This window comes from Chaetodon auriga, chromosome 17, assembly GCF_051107435.1.
Source record: "Chaetodon auriga isolate fChaAug3 chromosome 17, fChaAug3.hap1, whole genome shotgun sequence".
NCBI lineage: Eukaryota > Metazoa > Chordata > Actinopteri > Chaetodontiformes > Chaetodontidae > Chaetodon > Chaetodon auriga.
The window spans coordinates 15,167,501-15,192,702 of record NC_135090.1 but is presented as its reverse complement, the minus strand read 5'-3'; the positions used below and the strand labels follow the sequence as shown (position 1 = coordinate 15,192,702).

Sequence of the window (25,202 nt, the reverse complement as noted above, 5' to 3'; positions counted from 1 at the left end):
ACACAGCAGCAGTTAACTGAACGGCAGGTTCTGGCCAGCAGACCAAAAAAAAAAAAAAAATTTCCAGTTCACAAGCCTGTGATAAATCCTTGAGTCATTTATTTGTTCCTTTGCCAAAGTTTCTGTAGTTTATTTCAGTAAATAAACTGAGAAATGGCCACAGCGACGTTAAAGGTGAACTTATTTTAATTTTCTCATTTTTAACATGACAGCAGGAATAGTTTTAATATCCTGTGTTTTTAGATTCCTAAATAAATCCCCCTTTATGTCTCCCCATGCCATCCACTGTAATGTCTACTCCGAATAAAGGCAAAATGACCCAAAATGAGTCTTAATAAAACTAACAAAAGTCCTAATTTTGGGATTATTTCCTCCGCTTTTACATACTTGAGCCCTGCAGATCTGTCAGATTCAATAATAAGCCTGAATTCAAGCTCCGCAGGGAGAAGAAGACTGATACCATTCGTGTGATTGTCTAATAGGAGCTAAGAGGCACTAAGAGGAACATATCTATTACAGGGAAGTGGCCATGTGTCAGTAACTTGCACGTGCGTGTGTGTCAGAGCAAAACTTGAAAGCTCTGGGCGTCGCTTACAGTAACAAAGAGGCCGACCACGCCCTCAGCTTTCACGCCAGCAGCTGAGGAGATCTGGTTGATCAAGGTTACTGGCAAAAATCGTTGGCGTGATCCTGTTATGACAATGTGTTCGTGTCTCGTAACAAAGATGATGAAGGAGTTTCTGCTGCGCTCCATTGTTTGTCTCGACTAACCCGCACGTAGAGGCTGCCTGCGCCGCCGAGCCGAGCGGCTTAACAAGCCACACCTGCAAACCGAACCTCTTTGATAAGAATATTTAGAAGCAGGCGTAATTGCAACTGCAGTGCACAAAAAGGCAGGTTCACCTCATGTCTGCGTGTAAGTGCAGGCTAAAAAATGATTAGCTTCAATTTAAGGCTGCATCGAACGATTAGTTTTATTGTCCGTGAATCTGCTGATTATTTAATTGATTAATGTCTGAAAATTGTGAAAAATGTCCTTTTAGATTTTCCACAGGCAGGGTTGACGTCTTCAAATTGTTTGTTTTGCTCAAAAATCCATCCAAAACCCCAAATATTCCACTTCCTATGATAGAAATGCTGCAAATCCTCGCATTCAACAAGCTGGAACTGCTCATCGATTAATCGGCCGATCGTTTTGCCTCTGCTTTCGTCCATCAAGTGTGAATTTTGGTCGTCAGTCAACAGGAATTCATTAGCTTGCAGGTACTGTGAGTGTAACCATAGACAGGCGTCAGTGCACCGTTTGACGTGCACATCAGCACTTAGTGTCAGCCGCTCCTCAGCCGCTCCTGCTGGGGTCTGTTTTCTGACACGTCCTCCGCTGGGAGATATCACGTTAGTATTTTCTAGCCAAGGTCTAAAAACCATATTGTTTCCTCTTTTTTTTTTTTTTTTTTTTTTTCCTCCTCCTCCTTCAGTCAGAGGAGTTGTGACTAACTGCCTCAAATTGAACCCTTGGGGTGACTGTGATGACAATAGCTGTTGATAGAGCAGAAGATACAGTCAGATAACGTGATTTAACAGGATAATTTTCATTAAAAAAACAGTGTTTCTCCCTTTTTTTAGCCCTTGATGTACATTTCAGGCTCGTTTTTGGACCATTTTAAAGGCTTCTGGTAATTTCATAGTGTGTTTAAAGGAGAAATGAAGAACAGATGTATCTCCTTTTCCTGTTGTGTTTGTCTGCTCTTTCGCCTCTTATTCAGCTTTTGATGTTAAATCCATGTTGCAGTAGTGATGAGTCAACAACTGAAAAAAAAAAAAAAAAAAAAAAAAAAGAGACCTACTTTTCTGCCTGTCTGTATTCAGTGCAGACATAGTTGTGCTGTAACTTGAATTTAGCCACCCTGTTTTTAGCATTCAGAGCATAAAAAAACAATTAAAACAAGAACTTTTGTACAGTTTTCAAACAAAACAAATGCACTTTTATTTTTCATTTCTGTGGCTGTCTAATGTATTTAGCAGATAAGCAAAGTCGGCACACACAAAGCAACAATAACTTTCAGATGTGGCGGTGGAATCGTGTTATTTTCAGACGGCGCTTTGCTGTGCACTTGAATATTTCACTTCAGCGCCGTATTTGGTCAGGAGGAAACCCAAAATTATAGAACTTTTAAAAACCAGTAAAAAAAAAAAAAGAAAAGAAAGAAAATCTGCCTGCCAATCGCGTCTGTCTGCGTGTGATATCTGATTTTCTGTCCGTCTGAGATGTTTCTTAGAACTTTCGAGCAGCACGCTCTGTGAATTTAAAATACAAACAATCAAAACAAGTGAATGAACCTATAATTTTCATATGTAGTGTTTGAATAAAAAAAAAAAACAGTGTGGTTTCCTGTCTGTCCAATGAGTAATTGATGGAATGTGGAACTAAACTCAGCCGACATGACATCTAAAAACAAACCAGCGCGCATCAGAAAAGGAAAGCCCGCCGGTTGGCCCGATCTGTTTGTTTGTATTGATACAAGATAAAGTTTTATTAGCACAACGCGAAGATCGGCTTTGTGCATTTGGAATCCAAACAGCAAAAACCAGCTCAAAGAATCCATTTCAGATGGAACAGTTGAGTTGAATGCGAAACAATGCGCTCTCTGTGCTCTAATTGGTGGAACATGGAGCTTAACTCTGTCTACATAACATCTAAAAACGCAGCAAGACACATCAAAAAAGCCTTTCAAAGACAATCATTTTCCCGGGGACGGAGGGGGGGGGGAGAAAAAAATCACTGAAAGATGAGGAAGAAACAAGCATAATTAGTTTGACCAGCATGTCATTTGAAACGGCATTAGCAATAACAAATCAGAAAACAATAAAAGATGAGAACAAAGATAAATTAAAGGGCTTGTGTTTGATGGTAAAAATGATTGAAAATGAGCTCGAGGGGAGTCAGCGTGCATGTACAGTATGTGTGTGTTTTGGTGGCAGTGACACGGCTTAGCGTGTGTGTGTGTGTGTGTGTGTGTGTGTGTGTGTGTGTGTGTGTGTGCATGAGCGGGGGAGAGTTGGTGAGTGGGTATTTGTGTGTAATCATGTACGTCAGGCCGTCATGAATGGTGTGTTTGAGACAGAGCGGAGTGTGGAGTTCCTCGGGCTGGACCAAATTGGAAACAGAAAAACAAACATTCCCGAGGAACCCCCGCTCTCCACCTCCCCCAGCCCTCCAACAACCCCCCCCCCCCCCCCGTCTGCCGGCTAGTGGCGCAGTCCAACCTGTCTGGGACAATGTAACGGTCTATAGTCGGACCAGACCACACACGTTCGCGGAGGGGGGTCGGAGCGCAGGAGGAGGCGTCTGTGGTGGTGATGGTGGTGGTGGTCGGGGGGTGGGGGGGGGGTGGGGGGGGGATCTCAGCCACAATGACAGTTGGAAAAACAGACAGAAGAAGCACATTAAAATGACAGAGAGCTCAGTGATGGATTGATGGGAAGGAGAGTGATGGAGAGGGAGGAAAAGTGAGACGGGGAGCTAAAAGTTGACGGACGTGTGACGTGGAAATGGGAGTTTTAACGGCGGGAATGAAAGAATGAGATAAGTCCTGGTGTGGAAATAAAGAAAAAAAATAAGAGGATAAGGAGAAAAACAGAGGGGCAGGGAAAGACAGTGATCGCGTAAATGAGTAAGCAGCAGCTCGACTGAGTCAGAGGTCCACGGGGAAAATATTTAGTCACACTCACTCTTTAAGAAAAAGAAAACTTTTCTCTCCCTTCTCTTCGCCCGTTGCGAGTACTACTAATGAGTAAGTCGCCCTCCAGTTATTCTTTTTCCTTTCTCTCCTTCTTGAAGCAAACGTTCATACTTTTCTTTCAGCTCTAATAGCTAATGCTATTATGTGGTCAATCATGTAATAACCGGAAGCGTGTGTGTCTGTCTGTCTGTGTGTGTGTCTGTGTGTGTGTGTGTGTGTGTGTGTGTGTGTGTGTGTGTGTGTGTGTGTGTGTGTGTGTGTGTGTGCTCAGTGTAATTTCACAGTCAGGATTTTGCAGCCTGGAGAAAACACCACAAAAAGTGCGACCTTTGTGTTTGCGTGTTTCCATTTAAGCGTCCGTTTGCGTGCATTTAAAGCCGTGGAAGTGGAGGATGTCCCCGTCGCGGACGCTGTGAGGTTACCTGGGTTCCCTCCCAAACGTCTACCTGGATCACATCAGCCACTTTCTTAAAAAACATGTTTATATCCTCAGAAACATAGCTGTTTTGAGATGGGAGGGTCTTTAAAATGACTCATAATTTCAGTAATGACTCATAATGTTCTTTACTTTTCATGCCAGCAAATCCTTTTGTTTTTTTTTTTTTTGTTTTTTTTTTTTGCCTCTTCTCAAACAGCAGATATCCCTTTTTCAGATAATGACACACTCCAGCTCTCAGATGGCTGAAGTGTTAATTTTCTATCTGTGTGTAGCCCAAACAAAGTCAGACCTGCATGTGGATGTGGTCAGGACCGCACCGGACCAGGTACACCGCTGAGCAGGTATCCTGGGATGTGAAAGCCCTTCCTTTGCATCCAGTCCAGCTCTCTTGCTGTCCTGCTTGTTTGCTTTGCATTTGAACTTCAAGGGCTGCTGCTTGTAGTTGAAATATAAAGTTAATAGTTGCGTTACGTCCAAAGAAAGACGGTTTAATGTGCACAGTCGCCGAAGAGGAAGAAGATAAAACAATGACTTTATAACCGACCGAGAAACAAGTTCCAAATATAGACTCTGAAGGGTGTGTGTGTGTGTGTATGTGTGAACACTTTGGATTTGCCTCTTATCCGCCACTGATACACACACCTACACACACACACACACACACATACACTACTCAGACTGACCCAAGGAAACTGGCTTTGTATAAATACAGACTCAGATTTAGATTTGCGGTTAGAGGGAGAAAGAGGCAAGACGGATGGAAAGAAGAAGAAGGGGTGGCACACAGAGCGAGAGAGGAGTGGTACAGACAGAGAGGGTGGGGTGATTTTTGTGGTTGGGGCAACAAAAGGGGGAACTGAGAACTGGAGAGTCTGACATTTAACACTAGAATTACCGAATAAAGAAAACGCAATCATCAACGGTCGCAGCCGCTGGAAAACGAATACGCGACAGTGAATTTCTGCATGAATCCCTGCGAGTCGCTCGTTGATGACCGCCTGGTCCGGACTCATAACGCGATCAATGTTGAAATGGAGTGAATAATAATTGTAGAAACACAGAAAGAGAGAGGGAAGCTGAACGCTGGGGCCACTGATTGCTACCACAGACTGTAATTGTCTTCTAATTTGAATTAATTCCTCGTGGTATTATTAGTGGCTTTTTTGTCACCAGTGTGTTGGCAGCACACTGTACTGAACACTTTATTCAAAGTATTTTTAGCTGAGTGTGGACGTTTGGTTTATAGAAAGCTGTGACTAGACTTCACCAACTTCTATAACCCCCCCCCCCTCCACACATGTACACAAGCTTGTTGTAAAGAAGCTTTAGCTTTAAATTGAGCGTGGCCTTCCTCACTACCAGCTTTTATCTGCTTGGTTTTAACTGGAGATTTTACAGGAAAAATCCGAAGGAAAGAAAAGGATGAAAGGTTTCTTATTTGAGAAAAGCTGGTTGATGTGTTCTTTTGTCACTGGCAGGCATATTTTTTGACGTTTGTGTGGAATACATTGTCAGCGGCTTGGCTTTCAAACAGTCTTCACATGTGGAAGGCGTTGTCAGTTGTCAACTATGGTGATAAAACAAAATTGGTACAATTAGAGAGTTTGACTGGCTGGGGTCTCAGCAGGGCACCAAATATTTTTGCTCATTGCGCACCTTTGATCAGCCAGTCAATTTGGATGTCTAAAGTCTGGACAAAATTGTTTCCCGTATACGTAAAATCTGGACGAAATGTCTGAAGTCTGCCTCCAATAGGTTCCAGTAAATGTTACGAAATGTGCTCGTTTCTAACATCGTTTGTCCTTCTGTCATTTTCCAGGTTGTTAAAGTGATGGTGGACTCTGACAACCGTGACTGAGGAGCTAAACCAGAACCAAAAAAAAAAAAAAAAAAAAGGACCGGACAGCAAAGAGGGGCAGCCTGCAGAACACTTCTTACACGGATCTACAACACACTCGATCAAACTCAAAGCTGCATTGCCCAGCTGGTGAGCATAAGAGGAGCACCGGCCCTGGACCAAAGGTAGCTCAGGCTGCTTGGAGTTTAACACCGGGCTCCGACGTTCATGGACCTGTGTGGAGTTACGTGGACCCGATAAAGAAATGGTGGGATATTAGGTCGGGGGCTGACACCTGCTCTCTGCTTCCCGTTATCGCGTGGAGTACAGAGGGCCAGTGGCCGAACCGTTGGCTGCTGCTGGACGCACCGTCGCGGCGCTGGGTCCAATCGAGCCGCTTCAACAGAGCTGATGCCAAGGCCAGGAGTCAGCCATGATGTTTTTATAACCTGATGAACAGCAGAGGTAGGACATTTATGATTTCATCCAGTCATTTCCTTAATCCTTAAGCCCTCAATATTATGTTTAATAACTTTAACAGTATTATCTCCATCAGTGGGAATATATGACATAAATCATTTGACAAAATCTTTTAATTTAACCTTCACTATGAAGTATAAAGTGAAATATCATTTATTATCACATGAGTTTAAAGTACATGTCTGCATGCTTCCACAACAGTTAGTAACTAGAGGTTGGATCACATGTATTTTCTTAAATATCTGATTATTGATCTTTGATATATTTTATCAAGCGATTACTCGTAATTATTATCCTGGATTGCTCAAATCATGAGCGATTATTGTTCATGAATTGATCTCTGCTACACTTAGATTCATCCTGTAGGACTGCATCATTTTTAAGAATTTCTCACATTTATGGAGATTAAAATAGAAAATGCATAACAACCTCAGTAGACTAGGTTTGTGATGTGTGTGTATGTGTGTGTGTGTGTGTGTGTGTGTGTGTGTGTGTGTGGCACAGAGAGTCATGGTTTCTGCTTTAACTTTAAAGACAGATAAACACAAAACTACAGGCATAATTTGTTTGGACGGAAGTAGAAAGTTTCGGTCGGCGTCTGTGCCTCTCGGAGCTGGATCAGCTCGTGGGGCTCAGCAGATCAGTGTTATTGCCTTCAGCTATATTGCAGGAGATGGTTTACTGAGACCAAATGACTGGCTGATAAAATGGCGTTTATGCAGAGCTACTCTGAGAAGTATGATGAAAAACTGCTCTTAGTCATCACTGGTGGAGGAAGTGACTCTGTGTGTGTGTGTGCGTGTGTGTGTGTGTGTGTGTGTGTGTTGCCTCAAAATGCTACCCATATGCTGTGGTCTTCAGGTTTTACTGCTGTACTTGCGAGGGCGGAAAACTGTTTGTGTGATTATTATCCGCGTTCAGAGGAGCTGAAGAATGTCTTGGGCATCTTATGGAGCGACTGACGGGAGATTACCTGTTCCTCCATCGTGCCTACTGTGCTGCCTCCCGGTTCAGTAAATCTCGTTCGGGGCAGAGCTCATTAGTTCAGTGCTAGCAAATTGCTCAGTCGTTTAAAGGGTAATCTCATATGTACTCAGAGCAAAATACATAAGTAATTCTTACCAGCCGCGTCTTGCAAATGACATATGATGACATACAACCGCACTCTTATGTGCCTGTTAATTTAAATGTCGAACTTTATTTTTGACTTTTAGCTTAAAACCATCAGTTTGTTTAGGGCGTCTTAAATGAATCGAGAGCTTCGGCTGCTGCACGCATTCATGCGTTCAAAGACTCACACACGGTTTATTGTACTACAGGAAATGCAAATACATACAGTTGAGGTTATTGTGTCAGTGTGCACAAAAAGCTGCAGCGGTTTGTGGTGCAGGATACATTATAATAATAGCTGTGCGATTGTTCTATTGTTTCTATTGAAATACTGTGTGTGTCAAGCTCCCTGCATTTGTGTGTGTGTGTGTGTGTGTGTGTGTGTGTGTGTGTGTGTGTTTTAAGTTCATTGAGTTATGGTGTATATGCCAAACTCCTTTACTCGTGTGTTTGTATGTGTGACATAGTAGATGTGTGTGTATTTTGCTGTTCAGTACTGTTGTAAAACTGTGCATTTATGGTGCACACACACACACACACACACACACACATACACTGACAATTTGTTCAGCATCACTTTGTTTTTTTTCCTATGTCATCAGTTGTACCAAGTGTACACACACACACACACACACACACACACACACACACTGCTGTGTTATACTCCTACACCTGTCACCACACACACACTGACGCGCTCTCCGTCTGTTTCCTTTCTCTTTCTCGCACACACTCATGCTTTTTCTTTTTTCCTGCTGTCTCGACAGTTTTCATTGTGAACAGTTAAAAAAAATAATAAAAAAATACAATAAAAAAGTGAAAACTGTCCACAGTGATGTGCCAGTATTATCCCAAATAACTGGGATGCTGTTTCTGGAAAGAAGAGTTTTACAAATGCCATTTTTCAGCGCTTTGACACAAAATTCCACTCGCTCTAATTACATCGGGGTGGTGGCAGAAGTCTTAAAGGAGAATTTCCCAAAATCACTTTGAATAAAACTTAAACTATCTGTAAGGCTGAACACCACAAACAGAGGGGAGGGGGGATGTATTTTTGTGTCATTTGGGTCAGCTGACCCCTGCAGGAAGCTTTACTGGCGTACTTTGTGCATTTGTGTGTGTTCACGCTGTGTATTCTTTACGGATGTCTGTTGCGTGTTTGTATAGATAAATGATTGGTGCGAGCCTGAGTGTATGAGGCCTTTTGCGCACAAGTGCGGCCATATGTGCGTATGCGTGTTTGTATGTGTGTGTGTTTGTGTATGTTTTTCATTATGTGGTATGGTGGCTTTGCTTGGTGATGTTATTCAGCAGGGCGGATTGCTTTGAGCTCCTTGATGCTTTTAGCTGTGGTCTGTGTGTGTGTGTGTGTGTGTGTGTGTGTGTGTGTGTGTGTGTGTGTGTGTCCAACTGTGTCTATGTATGTGTATGTTTGCATGCCTTCAACTGTGTATACACACATGTGCACTCATGCACGCCTGCATATGTGTGTGTGTGTTGTGGTATTGTGTAGTCTTTGATGTGCTAGTACAAGTCAGATTTGGCAGATTTTTTTTTTTTTTTTCAGAGTTTTAGAAAACAGGAATGTTGAGTCGGGACAATTCAGTCAGGCCCACAAGCAAGTTTGACTCTCATGCTACACACACAAACACAGTCGCACACACATCACTTAAACATTCGGGAGTTTGTTTCTATGATGTAAAGCCCCACAGATGAGTTTTTGCTCCTGCAACCCCAATATTGTTCTTCTTCTCATCTGTCAGTGCATCTTCTTCTGTATTTTTTCCGGTGTCATCCTCTCGCTCTCTGTCTCTGTGTGTCACCGTGTCTCTGCCTCACACACATGAAGAGCAGAAGTTAGAGAAGGTGTGAACGTGTGAAGGTGTGTGTGTGTGTGTGTAGATGTAGGCTACCTGTTGACCTCTTTGCACAAAATGGGTCAACAGGTTTGTCACTGTGTGTCTGATGATCTCATTTTCTCACAGCATCGTAGCAGGATGCATAGCTTTCAGTTCACACACACACACACACACACACACACACACACACACACACACACATATACACACAGGTTTTTGTATCAGTGTTTCATTCTGTACGTCATGTGGGACAGTAACAAATGTCCATTCATTACTCAGTAAACTACCTCCTTCACACACACACACACACACACACACACACACACACACACACACACACGCATGCCCGCCCACTGCAGGTTTTTCTCCTTGTCCCCCAAATCCCAAACAACAATTAATTCAAATTAATTCCAATTAAGACTTATTAATTATGCAGACATGGATTAATAAAGGAGGTGTCACCAGCTGTCAGTGCAATTAATGACTTAATTTGTTGGTTTGTTAATGATCGACTTGTTTAAAGGGCACAGAATCCATCAAAGATCAAAGTGACAGATGTGTGTGTGTCTCACTCTCCCCGTGTGCAGTGTGTGTCTGTCTACATGCTTTGTTACTGTTATTTGTAAGTGGCAGGAAATTGAGGCAGCAGTTTTTATTGTGCATTGTTTCTAATATATTGATCACATTTGGGCTGAACACCCAGATACATCAGCAGTGAGCGTCCAAACTTGGCATTTACAGCAAATACAGTTGCAATGCTTTCAGGAGTCAAAGGGCGAGTTATTGAACTACAACAACCATAATGCAGTGTATCACACTCATCAGTATGTGCTGCTCGTGACATCAGTCACATTGTTTCTATGCACAGTAAGAACATCGACTAATGATCAGCTTTTCACTCAAATTTGAGGAATTTACCGAAGTCGTAAAATTTATTTCCCCCAATAATGACTTTGCTTTGGCGTGTCTCGTTCCCAGACTCGTGCCAAACTCATGATGAATGACTTGGTCCACATATATGCACGCACGCCTCTTTTGACTCTTGGGCTAAGTCCATTGGGTGCGTTAGCCGCAAGCTAGCCCAAGTACCGCTAACTGGAGCTCATTCCCAGGTTTGCAGCCCTTAAACCTTGTCAGATCTGACAGCCATGTACGGGCCAGACCTGCCTCATATTTGGAGCAACAGTACAACTAAGTGGGCCGACTGCCCCGACACTCAGCACAGTCAGCCCAACTTGGCTTCTGATTAGCTCTGAGATTGATAATCAGACAGTGTAATGTTGCAGTAGCTCGTTGCCAGCGTTAGCCTCCAGCTTAGAATATGTCTTATTGTTATTATAGCATGGCCTGATTAAAGGTACTTCGCTTGCTGGATGAAATGTCAACACTAATGCAGGCAGTGGTGTGCATACCACACAGTTCATTTCCAGAAACACACATAGTGAAAAGAACTGAAAGGTAATTGTAAAGAAGAAAAAAAAAGGTTGTAGTACATACATTTCATTTAAAAACCAAACATTAACTCAATGTTTTATTTGCGTAGTGAAGTTGCCTTGTGGGAAATGCTCAATCAGCTACTCAGCCTGAGCACTATGTACCTCTGACCCTGCTATCACAGCAGCAGGAAGTTAAAAAAAAAAAAAAAGCTTTTATTGAGAGTTTTCATTTAAACACCTGAAATTCACGCTGTCCTCCTCATCCACCTGCACTTCGGCTTCCTTCACGCAGCCAAACCCGACCGACGTTTCTTGGCTGTGTTGTTTGTTCATTTTTCACTGCTGGTTTCAAGGCTGGTTATTTATTTATTTATTATTTAGTCCGGCTTTCCCGGGGTGGGAAAAAATCCATTAATCAGATTAAGACCGGTAACCAGGCAAAGCAGGGCCAATGGACCAACCTAGTTTTCAGTGCTTCCACCAATTCGTCTTCCTCTCTGTCTGTGCCTGCGTTTGTGGCAGAGCTGGGGCTGAAATCCATTAATCAGATTAGGTTAGAAACTGACCACATAGCTGGAGGGGGGACCAGACCCCAACTAGTGCTTCAGTATTTCAGTGTTATTATACCCCAGGACTGCACTCCAGGCTTGTTCATTATGTGTGTGTGTGTGTGTTTGTGTGTGCACGTGGCGTGTTGTATAGAAGTCTATAGATCCGTCTGAGCATATGTGTGTGTGTGTGGGTCTCTGATGCTGATCAAAACAGGTTAGGTGTTGTACCACGTTAGCGTTCAAGCACGCACACACACACTTGCTTGAGTCTTGTAAATTTGTTAATTGCAAACACACACACACACACTGCTTAATGCTTCTCAAAAGCTTCCCCCCTTCATCTCTGTCCGTGTGCTTCCCGAGCCATTAGACCTGCGTGTGTGTCACCGCCTGGTCCTGCAGTAACCCGTGCTGCACCGATTCCACTGCTGATTTACCCTTTAATGAGGTTTGCTTGTGTTTGAGGCTACCTGTTTGTGTTTGTGCGCATGCAGCTTGCGTGTGTGCCTTTTGTCAGGGTGTGCGCAGATGTGGGTGTGTGCTTTTTGTTCAGTTTGGCTACAACAGTGTGTTGTAGCCAAGTGAACAAGTGTTAACAAGCTCTGTGCAGACTCTATTTATTTAATCCATATGCTGGTGAACTATACAGCTGTGTGCTGCTCCTGGTATGTCTGGAAGGAAAAATCACTCTGCAGTCGCAGCCTTGTCTGAGGTACAGAAATGATTGCCAAGTCAGCTCCAATGTGGCCGCTTATATCGATGAAAACGCCACCTTTTTTTTGCTTAAAGGAGCACTTTGCTGGTAACATTTTTTACTATGTATTAGTCATCGTGGTGACATGCCTTTACCGGCACTGCTGGCAGATGTTCTCTGTATCACTGTGTAAACTTTTACTGTTCACTTGTGTATCCTGATGTCATAGGAAGAGTTTGGCTGAGATCTGGCAAATTTCAGTTGCAGAGTGGATTTTATGGATTGCTTCACATTTTATAACATGTCAGTATCTATGCAGGTTTGTGTGAGCCAGAGTCCACTGCTGAGGAAATGCAACAAAGACAGACAGAGGCTCAGGCTGCTGCTGATAGTGGCGCTGCCAGTACGGCAGCACCGGCCCCGCTACCCAAGACGATAAAGACAGAGCTGCTGGGAGCTGACAGGCTAGTGGCTAGTGGTGGCGCTGCAGCTAGCAGCCAGCGCAGCCAGCTAAAGCAGCCAGGCTGCCTGGCAGCAGCATAACAACTTGCCAGAACAATAAAAGCAGAGTAGCTGGGGGCTGACAGATAGTTCCAACTGGTAGTTTTTTCAAGTCCAGGTGCCCATCAAAGCCAAATACAAGCGAGTCAGTCACCATGACGCAGCGAGTTTCACAGCGGACTGCTGTGCTTGTTTAACTGTGTTGCCAGTGCCGCTGCAGAGGGAGCGCTGGTCTGTGGATCAGTGTGAGCACAAAATTGTCCTCAAAGATAAACAGGAAGAAATGAGCAACACCAACAAGAACAAGAGAGACGTTGACTGAGTATTTCTGTAAACATATACTGCGTTTGTGCGTCTCGGCAATGCATTATTTGTCGATGTATAATTGCGAGTGCTGGATGTTCCTTCACAATGCAGGAGTGATCTCAGCGCTGCGGGGCAGAACTGGGTGGAGAAAATGTGATGTTATGCTGATTAGTCACTTTGTTTAAATATTAAAGCTTCTCTCAACAGACAGCTGAAATTGTCATAGGTGATCCAGCATGTCTTACCATTCATTACCGTGGCACAACAATAGCAGCTAATGGGATCAGGCAGAGGTACAGCAGACAATAGATGAATAGAGTAGCAGTAGTGCTGGGAGTATGTGTACTGGATAGGTTTGGTTTCTTCCCTTATGAGAGGAAGTTTTGCTCTCTGTGAGATGACTGTGTTGTTCTCTTTCCCTGCTTCATGTCTTACATAAGTCCGTTTTTTGGTCTTAACGAATCTGTGTTGAGCAAGTCGACCTGGAAAATCGGACGTTTTTCACTCCAGCTGCTTGGAGTCCCTCGGATACGTTCGGCTGCAATAACAAACACTGTTGAATGTGACTCCTGAATCCTCTTGGAGCCAGCTGTCAGTGATAGAACGTGAAATGTTCTATATCGTTAAGTAGATTGGAGGACCTGCTGTGTCTTTGATTACAAGAGGAAAAGGGGACAATGAGACGCTGGCAGAGAAATTGATTCAAATAGTTTCACAGAAAATAAAGCTGTGACTGAAAGATTGCATGAGAAAAATATTACTTTAAACACTGTCGCTGTTAATTACTTCCAAAGTGTTGGCAGCGCACCGTGTTGATAGAAACGCTTAAAAAGACAGCGCTGGATTGATTTGAGAGGATGAGACAGGCAGAGGGATACGAGACTGAATGTTCAAACATGAGATTAACGTTATGATGATCTCAAGGCTGACTTAATAAGGCGGTGTCTGTGCTTTGTTTAGTTAAGATCTGCTCAAGTTTGGCACATGATTGTGCTTCAGAAATGCCACCGGTGCAGTCGCTGTGGAGTGACATTTAACTTAACGTGCTGCTGTCATGTCACTTTTTAATGACGTTGTTTCTTGTCTCAAAGCTTACTTTTTTTTTCTTTTCTTTTTTTTTTTGTACAACACTTCCAGTCAACTTTGCCAGTTGCTCATCTTGCTGACGGGATAGAAGTTTATATCTTCCATGATGCTTTCTCAGCCCATGTGGGCTATAGCGAGATGCTATATGCTGATGTTTTTACTGTAAAAACAGTCATTCTAAGCTTGCGGCAGTATGTGATGATCCTGGTGTTGCACAGTGTTCTGGCAAACAAGGATTATGTTTCATGTGAATTTCCTCATCGTGGCTTCCTTACATCATACTGTTGGCCAGAATATAGCCAATCACTGCAAATCCCTGATCAAAGTCACGTTTTCCACCTAAGGGTTGTTCACTTAGTTAGAAATAACTTATAACTTGTGCACATACATTTAACTGTTGCTTTCTAGAGCATTAACAGCACAGCAGTCATGTGTTGATAGACATACCCTTCAGCTTTTAGTTGTTAGCATGGACATCACCAGTGCCGAATGTCAAATAAGTCAAATACTAGCTGTTTGTATTAGCCCGTATACCTGCTCGGCCTCTGCTCTGTGGTGCTGAGGACTTCCAGCCTTTCGCAGACATGTGCCCCAGCTGCTGAACAGAGATTTACAACCACCTCTGTTGGAATATTAAGTTGAATACCTACTTTTAGAATGGGGAAAATAACTAGCCTCTTTAATGGATAAGTGCCCTAGAATGCTTAATGCTGAGCCTCTGCGTGTGTGTGTGTCTTTGAATGTGTGTGTGTGTGTGTGTGTGTGTGTGGGGTAATCTCCACGGCAGGTTCCTTGCCATTAGTGCACTACTGAACAAGGCAGCAATTCATTCTGCAGGTTTAACTGTCCGGTGCGCGCGTGTCTGTGTGTGTCTGTGTGTGAGAGAGAGAAAGAGAAAATCTGTGGATGTGATATGTGTGTGACTGTGTGGCAGGTTTCTAAGTGCAGAGTGTGTGTTGTTTTTAGAGAATTGTTTCCGTGCGCCTGTCTGCACCATATGGCCCAATGTGGAAAAAGGCCCCTTTAGGGGTCTGTGTGTATGAGAATGTGTGTGTGTGTGTGTGTGTGTGTGTGTGTGTGTGTGTGTGTGTGTGTGTGTCAGAGCGAGAGAGTGAGAGAATGTATGTGTATTTGTGTGTATGAGTGTGTGTACAGCGGTCTGGTCTGCCCAGGGTGAAGCTGTAAAAACAAAAAGTAGAAAAAAAGAGACGACATAGGAGCAGTGATGTCAAATACTGCACCATTCTCTCTCTCTCTCTCTCTCTTGCGCACACACACACACACACACACACACACACACACACACACACAGTCACTCTTCTTTTTATTTATTGGATTTCCTTCCTCTGGTTTTGATAATAGTGTTTTTTCTCCCTCTCTTCCTGTTTTGTTTTCTTTCTCTTGTGTGTCATTCGTGTATTAGGTCTGATTATTGAGTCTAATGTGTTGTTTTACTCCACTGATCACTTTCTGTTCTTACTTCCATAATTACTTTCTTTTCAGCAATCGTTTTTCTCGCCACTCTCTTGTCATTTGAATCTGTTTTTTTTTTTTTTGTTCTCAAATTGGTGAAAATAATCACTTTAATTTTTCTCCCAGTAATCACTTTCTTTTCTCTTTTTGTTTTTCATTTGTCTGTTTTGTTTTTAGCTTGTCGTTTATTTTGTCTAATTGGCGTAAACCTCGGGGCTGTGGTAATGACTTTTGAGGTTAACGAGCTTCTGCTAACAATCACTCACTCACTTGCGCGCACACATGCACAAGCACACACTTGTGCAAGCAAGCACAATCTGACACACACTCTCGAGTAAGCATGTATATGCATAGCGTACGCAGATGTAAGCATGCACTTACAAACACATTCATGCGAGCACACGCACTCAAAGGCATGTACACAGACACGCACATGCTCAGACTGACAGACCTCACAAAATCCGCAAGCGTTGACATTATGGCAAGAAACCAGTCACATTTGATTCATGAAACTGGCTTACAGCTTCACTTTGAGAGCTGGATCTCAAGTTAAAAGAGCATCTGGAGGGAAAAAAAAAACCTGCCAATTAGACTAAAGTGTGACATTTTAATAAATCGTGTGCTTCTTCTATAGCATGTAGAGAAATGATTGGATCATTCCACAGGTTAACAGGCTCATTGGTAACACGTGAGAGTGTCATGATTGGTGTGAAAGGGGCATCCTGGAAAGGCTCAGTCGTTCAAAAGCGAGGACGGAGCAACGACTTTGTGAACACATGATTGGATGAAGGATGTTTCTGCATGAGCTCAGGAACACTTTGGAAAACATAGTTCGTTTGCAAATGATTGACAGTGTCCTGGGTTGTACAATCAAAGTGCAATGTTCAAACAAGTGCAGCACTGAATGCCTGCCAGGACAGATTGTCCAAAAGTGTCAAGGGTATTGTCGTATTGAGAGCCACCCACCACGACGAGCACAATTACTCCAAAGCTGCAATAATTAAAAGTCGCGGTTAGAACATAAATCTATAAGACTGTCAAATGATCCGTGAGACATCTGTCTTTCTGTGTCGAGGACAATTGTGGTTATCAATAAAAGAACATTTTGAAATGGGAGTTCGTATTCGGGAAAGCACGTCTGGAACCAGCAGCTCCTCCCTCTTTACCAACAATCGCTTTGTTTCTCTAAAAATAAATGAAGCAGTCTGAGATGTTATGTTGCAAAATCGGACCGTTTTCAAAGTGTGTATGACGCAGACTGAAACAGAGGACTGCATTTTGTGTGTTTGAAAGGACAGCGGTGTGATTGCATGGGTGTGTGACCAGAGAACACCAGCAGCAGCAGCAGCAGATGAAAATATTGTTTCTCACTTGAAATACTTTCAATACCCAAACCTGCCAGCTTCTGCGTGTTATCATTAAAAGTTCCGCCTGTCAGCCTGAATCCCTGCAGTGACGGAGCGACACAGGTGTGTGTGATACATCCAGCTGGTCAGTCTTTTCAAAACTCTTACATTCAGCAACAGATTAAGGATTTTGGATGCATAGCTTTGAGATGCTAAATTCCACTAAGCCTTATTGATGGCAGGAGTCTGACTTGAGTCTTGACTGCAGTATCCTGCTAGTTCTCCTGGTGTGAACTCTGCTTTAATCTCTCCCCGTCTCTCTCTTGCTCTCTCTGGTATCTTGATATGGTCTGTGTTCTGCTGTGACTTCTAAACATTTACATTTCTGCTTTCAAGTGCTGTTTATATATGGCCCTTATCTGCTATCTAACACACACACGCACATTAAGACAGGGACAGACGGTGAATCAAACCTTTAGTCGTCCTGACAGCAACTCTGTTGCTATGTCCATAATAGGACAGGAGGAGAGAGAAAGAGGAAGGCAGTAAGAGAAAAGAGTGCCACATAGACAGAAGGAGGGGGAGGCAGATAATTTGCCACCGGAGTGTTTTTTGGTGAGGTGAGGCGTGGAACTTCAGTGACTTTAGCTCACAGGCTTTTTGTGATACTCCACTGATCCCCTGTTGTGGGATTTCTCTTTCCATATCCCCCCTTAAATTGCAGGCTCGGCTGCAGAACAGCACCCCTGGGACTGGTGGGGATTCTGTGTCTTGCTCAAGGACACTTTGGCAGGTTGGAGTCTAACAGTCACAGGGGAGACAACTTGGCCTTGTGGTTGAAGGATGCTTTAGTCTCTCGGCCACCCTGCCCTGCTACCCTTGGCTTGTGTGCTTGAGTGCTGCCCTATCTGGATAAACTCTTGACAAATTTCCAGTGTGGAAAAAACACCTCTGGGACCGATGTCTCCTCCCTCCTCTTCACTCTGTATGGCAGGACTGAAAAAGGTGCCAGGGCTGTACACTGTGCGTGCAGAGGGGGTTGTATTAGTGGTCCCCAGACTTTCCCAAACCCCCTAAAGCAAAATAAACCTGCCACCATTCTGATGATCAATTAATCATTTAAATAATAAGCAAAAATGTCACAAAAAAGCAGACTGAGCTTCTTAGTTGTGAGCACTTTCTGCATGTCCCTGTTTTATATTTATTGTATTGGATTTTGGACTTTGTGAAGAAATCAGCATGCTAACATGCTCTCAAAGACAATGCTATCTTAATGCTAACATGCTGATTTTAAGTGGATATAATGCCTATATCGTGTTCAGCATCTTAGTTTAGCATGATAGCACGCTAACATTTGTTAATTAGCAATAAGCAGTCCAAGTACTGCTGAAGCTGATTGAGGTGGTTGCAGTTTATCCTAAGGGGGGCATGAATTAGGATAGTAAACTTCCTGGCAATCCTTCCAACAGTTGTTGAGACATTTCACTCAAAACCACAAGTATCAACCTCACGGTGGTGCTGTAAGACAAGTCAGAGGATCACCAAAGTCATCGCATCCATCCTCTGGGGACAATGAATGTCTGTTTGAAATTTCAGGGCAGTCCATCCAATAGTTGTTGAGATATTTCAGTCTGAACCGAAGTGGGCTGATGTTTCCATCCCCAGAGCCATGCTGCTGAAAGCTAAACCTAGGTTTTGTGTTGGAAAAGCGTGTTTTTTTCTGCTTTCCTCTGCTGGTAATCGTCTCACAATCCCCAAGTTGGAAACCACAGTTTTCAAAGACCAGAACTGCACCAGCTTCAGGTGTCAGCTTCCAGCATGACATGGAGTTAGGACACCGAGCCTGGACCGGCTCCAGAAGCGCTCCTCGCAGCTGATCCTGACCTCCGACCTTCCTTTTATTCTGCAGCGAGAGAAAAGACAGCACTGTTACAGAGATGAGACGGGACTACTTTTCATTTGATCACCCAGTGACACATTGTCAGATGGCTAGAAATCGACAACGTATTTGTTGTTAACCCAATTTGACAGCGCTCATCCGTTTTCTTTTATTGAGGATAGTTGAATTTATTGCTTCAGGGAGATGTGCCATGAGTGGCAGGATGATGGAGAAAGGTAGGGCCGCAGAGGAGAGGGATTGATAGAAAGTCTTGTTACAGTGAAACTATGGTGTGAGAGAGAGAGAGAGAGAGAGAGAGAGAGCACAGAGGGGCAATGCACTGAAAGAGAGAGAGACAGAGAGTGGGAGGAAATGACACATAGGTGGAAAGAATCTCATCCCTGCTCCTGTCTAATGCCGGCTTTCTCTTTCTCCATCTCTGACACATTTGCACACTTTAATGTGCACACACACACCATAATTGAACAGTAATTGAACACTTCTTATCTACTTATCCGTCCAAAGAGGTTCAAAGTAAAGATTCACAGATCGTGTGTGTGTGTGTGTGTGTGTGTGTGTGTGTCTTTGCGTGCGTGCGTGTGTGTGTGCGTGCACATGTGCATTCGCCGTCTGATTCTTATCACACTGTTTGACTCAGAGCTGCTTTTAAGGCAATGAATTCACGTCTCGTCCTCTTTCTGTCTCCCCGTCTCTTCCCTTTCGTGCTGTCTTTCTAAATCTCCCCCGCTCTCTCCTTGTGTGTTAATCTCTCTCCCTCTTTCTCTCTCTCTCTCTCTCCCCCCCATCTTTCTCTAAAGTCAGAGAACATTTATTGTCAATTTTCCTTGCCAAACACAAAGACAGCAGCTGCAACTACGAAATGTGACTAATAGGTGTTCACTTTCCTGTGTGACATGAAATAAAATAGTGTGAAATCTAAATCATCCTCTGGACTAAATATCTCTATCTTTTTAACTCCCTAACTGCAGTTAATTGACTCATTCACTCTCTCCATTTGTCTATCTCTGCCTCTATCTTTCCCACAGTTACATGCTCTTTGTGTTCTTTGTGGACATTATGCTGTTGTCAATATGTATCTGAAGCATGCAGAGGTGCAGGTTTGACAGGTTTAAAGATAACAGATAACTCTGCCAACAAGGAGAGGAGTTTATGTTCTCCCCCATCTCTTTGTCAGTTGACATTATGGAGTCTGTCAAGCTTTGCACAGATTTGGTGGACATTTTGGGGACAGATAGGCTCTTCTCCCCCTCGGGATCAGTTGGTTAGACTTAAGAAACCTTCAGGTCAGCCGCCAAATGGCCTTGATGTTTTCTGTGTAAATCAACACCAGGAGATAAACGGTCCGAACTGTCATGCGTTTGCAGAGTTCTTCCAGTTTTTGTACTGTTGCCAGAATTGCGGTTTGTTGTATTTGACTCATGTGTAACTGAAGTGGTGCGAGTACAAATATTAAGTACAGGCAACAGGTAGTGATTGACGGCAAGGGAGATAGCCAAAAGGCAGATAGAGGGGATAACAGTCAGTTACACCTCTGGCTAATTTCCCCATTGATGCCCATGTATAGTGTTTGACATTTTACAATACACAATCTGTGGTTTGGCCTCAGGGCTGTGAAACATTTTCTAACATGCAGAAGACACTTTCAGCTGTCAATTTCAGTAAAAGTTGAACATGGAAAAATAGAGGGAAGTCTCAGCAGCACACAGAGCTGTGTTTTTTTTTTTATTTCTTTTTTTTTTTTTTTTTTTTGTCATTCATCAGCGGTGTAGATCAGAGAGAGATTAGAGAGACGAATAAAAAGAGATGAAAAGAGGGGAAAGACAGAGGGAGGGGCTGGGTATAAAATAAGAGATGAAAGGATTTAGGGTGTAGTAACAGCTAGATAGGTTTAAGCACTAAACCCTATGTGTTTGTGCGCGTCCATGCTTGTATTTGTGCGTATGCATGTGGATTTTGAAGGGTGTACCAGCAGTTAGATGGGTGTGAGAACTAAAGATTACATACCTTTGCTCTTATTACTGATCCACACCTGAATCTCTTGCAAATCTTTGACCTACTTAAGTTGTCCCGATCCCGTTGAGGTCGCATGACTTATCGTCAGCGTGCGCTTAAAAGAGGCTGATAAGTTCTGACAGAACAGGCCAGATAGGGTGTGTTAAGCTTTGTCATGATTTTAGGCCTGGTGAGCTGATAGCTAACACTCATTGGATCGCACACCCTCAGACAAAAAGGCCTCCCCCGGGTGCGATCAAGAGTTGTGCCAGTATCTTTGGAAATAAGCCGAAAAAATTGCCCAATCCTCTGAGTGATAGAATCAGTCTTTTTCCAGGTTTATCTCGCAGCGGACACATTACGTCGCTATCTTTTATATTCACAGTCCTGTTTACTTCATTTGACAGGCGAAATAAATAAGCAGGAACATTGAAAGGCGCGGACACACAAAGGGCTGGTTTGACCTCGCATAAAGGAAGAGCTCGGTGACGATCATACAGCAGAAAGAGATGCCACACTGCTCATCAGCTGCTTTTAGGCACTCTGTGCGATCAGTACAGCGGGATGCTTCAGCTACATGCATCCACTCACACAGCTGTGTTCCTCTAATGAGATCTGTATCTGCACACGCTACCGGTAATCCTTCGTGATGAACTGTGCATGTTGCTTGTATTAGACAAGTCAGGTGTAATGCTGTGTCTGCCCTCAGGACAGAATATGGTAAAAACAACCTAACTGGTGTCAAAGTGAATTTCCACAGCAGGTGTTTACGGGGGAGCTCTGTTTACATGCCGCCGCTCGCTCTTTTTCTCTTATTATCCGAAGTGCGTTTCAGAGGGGGCGCCGGCACCTGCTCCGCGACGCGCCATTAAAGACTGATAACATTCTGTCGATATTTTAGTCAGAGGACCCTTGTCAAGACCCGTAAAATCATCCAGAGCAGCCTGAGACAGATAATCACAGCGGATCGATTTCAGTGTTTCACGTTGAGAATGCAGAATTGGATCAGATGTGGTCGATGTACATTACGCTCGCCTCCTTGGTTGTGCATACGCAGCTGTGTAGGTAGATCTATGGGCAGCTGCAGCCTTGTGATTTTAGCAGATTTGGGAGCTTTATGCCAGGGAGCAGTTCAAATACAAGATGCATGAAACAAAATACATAATCAGGTGCGTGATGTTAAAAGATTAAGGCACTTGAATGTGAAGTGACCCGCTAATGTTGACTGCTGTGGGAGTGTTATCTGCCCTTTAAAGCCAAAGAGCTTTACAGTAACTGAGAAAAACAAGACTCCAGAAATGATTTCCCATCCTGGACACATTCTTGTTGCAATGGATATTTTTATGTGTGAAATCAAATCGCCTGTCTGGACCTTTTAAAAATTACAGAGTAGGATTCTGCTCTTTGCCGCCGTATCTCTGCAGCTTTGTGGATTTATTCATGTTTTAATTGGTGATAGTTTTATTCATCATCTCCAAATCATTTATCCTCTGCAGGCAACCTCATGGCTGCATTGCATTTCATGCACGTGCACAGCAGGATCCATCTGCTGTAGGTCGAAGCAGCGAGTGTTCATCACGCACTTCACTAGCAACAACTCAAAATATAATAAAAAAAGTGCTATGATAGAGTGTGTGAACATAGAGGAGTGACTTTGGGTGTGAAACAAGACAATAGCATTGTGCCTATTGACCTTTGCGTGTGTGTTTACATGTATACTTGCAGCTTGTTTATACACTTAAAAAATTCTATTTATTCCTAAAAACCTTGCTGCGACAAACCGAAAGTGTTCAACTGTGTGTGTGTGTGAGTGTGTGTGTGCGCACGTGTGTGTGTGTGTGTGTGTGTTTGCGTGCTAAGGAGCTTTTATCTCAAACACTGATGTCGCAACAACCTGCAACTTCCCCTCGCACAGGAAAGCTCTGTGTGTTTGTGCATGCGTGTGTGTGTGTGTGTGTGTGTGTGTGTGTTTGAGGAGAGTAAAGATGAAAACGAGTGAGGAAAGCAGTGTGTGGCTTTAATGCAGGAGAGATGGATGTGAGCTCACACACCCCCCTTTTATTTTTTTTTTTCAGGCAAACCTTCTCCATCACTGTACTGTCGGGCGACAAGGCGGCAGCTTTAATTAGGAAGAGAACTTTTATCGCCTCTAAGAGAAAGAGAAGCAGCTTTTTCCTTTGAGTTTCTTGAGGTATCCCCCCTGTGAAAAATGTGACACCTGCTCTTGTAGAAAGAATGATAGCCTGAAGTTAAAACAGAAACTTGACACTTCAATAAAGAATTTTAGGCTTTATTTCAGACTGTGCCTGACATTTTTAACCCCACTCGTACAGTCTGTGTCTTCTCCGGCTCATAGAGATTCAAAGGGAACGCTTGAAGTATTGCCTTTTTTCGCGATAAAAAGCTATAAGATGGATACATGCTGAAGCTCCTTAGTGTCTCTGATGATCATCGTCATTCCGTTGCTGGGATTATCCTTTTAGCCGTAATTGTGCAGCCCTGTTGTTACCGTAAAACAGTTCCCATTTTGTCATTGCTGTGACTTCTCCAGTTAATTTTCCAAAATGATCACTGTTCAGTCTGTCTTGTTGAAAAGGTTCTCCATAGTTTTAATTCAGAATGGGTTCTGTAGTAATTCTCTTAGAGCTAGTTGTCTACCTCTGTAGTCCCTCTGGGCAGGCCAAAAGTCTCATAACCATCCGCTGTCTGTCTGTCTGTCTGTCTGTGTGTGTCTGTATCTGTGTGTGTGTGTGTGTGTGTGTCTGTCAGTTGTTATGCAGGATAGAGGAAATGAAAGCTCAGACTGAGCCCCAAGGCTTTTCTAAACTGTCTCAGTGTCCTTCACATGCGTGTGTTTGTGTGTTGCTGTGTGCGTCTGGGCCTGAGCACATCTGCTCCCATAAATAAGTGTGTGAGAAAACACGAGTTTGTGCTGAAAATGAGGAAAGAATGCGCCCATGTTCTGTCTCTGCCTTTTTCCGCTATGCTAAGTGCCCACGTGCATGCACACACACACACACACACACACACACACACACACACACACACAGACAGACAGCGCACACACAAACGTATATGCATATACTGTATGTGCACAGTGTAAGGAAGTGATTGAATCTCAGATTTTCTTGTGAAATATTGGGCAGCACTGCCTTCCTCTTTTTGTTGGTTGTGCGTCTTGTGCGTGTTAATGTGTGTATTTTGTGCAGCTTTAGACGCTCTGTTCCAGACCTGACAGTAGCTGTGCTCATGGACACAGAGCACAATGTATTACATCATGCGGATGCAAGTATTTATGACTTCAGCGTACTGTCATTTAATACATTTTCAAGTAAAATGTCATCATTTAGTTGAACAGTATTTCACTTAAATGGGTTAAAAAAACACAAGTTTATTGTTCTGTCTGTTTCTACGACCCAGTTTGTGTGTGTGAGCGTATAATTTCCTGGTTGTCCCCCAGCAACCCCCGAGCTCTGATCACAGGAAGTTGAGAGGAAGTTGTCAGGTCTCCGTGATATACACACTTGCACACACACACACGCACTCTAGCACACACACTTCTGCCTCCTCCCACGCTTTCACACTAGTAGGAGAAATAGTAGTGGCGAGCAAATAAAAGAGTGAAGAGGAGCAGGAGAGAAGGGGGATGTGTGTGTGTGTGTGTGTGTGTGTGTGTGGGGGGTGTTCAGGTGTGATAGTGTTTCTTTCATGAGGCGCTCTTTCTTCGTCAAGTGTGAAAAGTCTGTTTCTACACTGTCATCTCTCACCCTTTCCTTTCTGCCCCTGTTCTTCTCTGTGAGGCATCTGCCGCTCCTCAACAGACTAATGAGCCACAGACTCCAGAGATGGGAGAGCGACCGGCTGCTGTTCATTATGAAAGAGACCCAGTGTTCATCGGCGCTACAGTGCAGATACAGGACCGCAGTACCCATCAGGCAGCTCTGCAGCCATATGAGAACGGTTTCAACTACGCGTACCACAAAAAAAACTAACAAACAAACTATATGACAAGATAGGAACAACTTCCTCATGGCGGCTGTCCCAGAACGCGAGGCTGAGGACTGCACATGCGAACGCAGCGTAAGAACGAGTGTGTTTACGTACGTTCTAGTAGCCTCCCGTCTCAGACGTCGCGTCTTAAGAAATCCCAGCTAGAAGCGTCATCACGGCGTCCATGATGAGAACGTGGTATCAACGGCTGTCGGATCACAAGTGCGTTTGATCTGCCTGCTCACTGACAGAGACCCGTGCATCACTGAAGGCCTCTCCAGTCTTGCCAGTGGATATATAAACCCATCAACACACGCTCTGTGAAATTTAAAGCGTCCAGGCCCTTTAAATTTAGAAATTTAAAGGGTCTTTGCCCTCCTAACCTATGAAATTCTACAGTTTGGAAAGTTTCTGTAAAAGCTAAATTCCTATCCTAAATGCAGGAAACATGTTTTAGAC

The 25,202-nt window shown here is 43.6% G+C and overlaps 1 protein-coding gene across 5 annotated transcripts in view; it reads left to right on the top strand.

The window, feature by feature from the left end:
• trps1 (trichorhinophalangeal syndrome I) overlaps nucleotides 1–25,202 on the top strand; it is a 117,329-nt gene that overhangs the window by 15,039 nt on the left and 77,088 nt on the right. For all 5 annotated transcript variants that reach the window (XM_076754498.1, XM_076754503.1, XM_076754502.1 and 2 more), the window contains exon 2: nucleotides 6,002–6,484. In XM_076754498.1, the coding sequence (XP_076610613.1) occupies nucleotides 6,472–6,484 (13 nt within the window). In that variant the 5' untranslated portion in view covers nucleotides 6,002–6,471. The remainder of the gene's footprint in view (nucleotides 1–6,001; nucleotides 6,485–25,202) is intronic.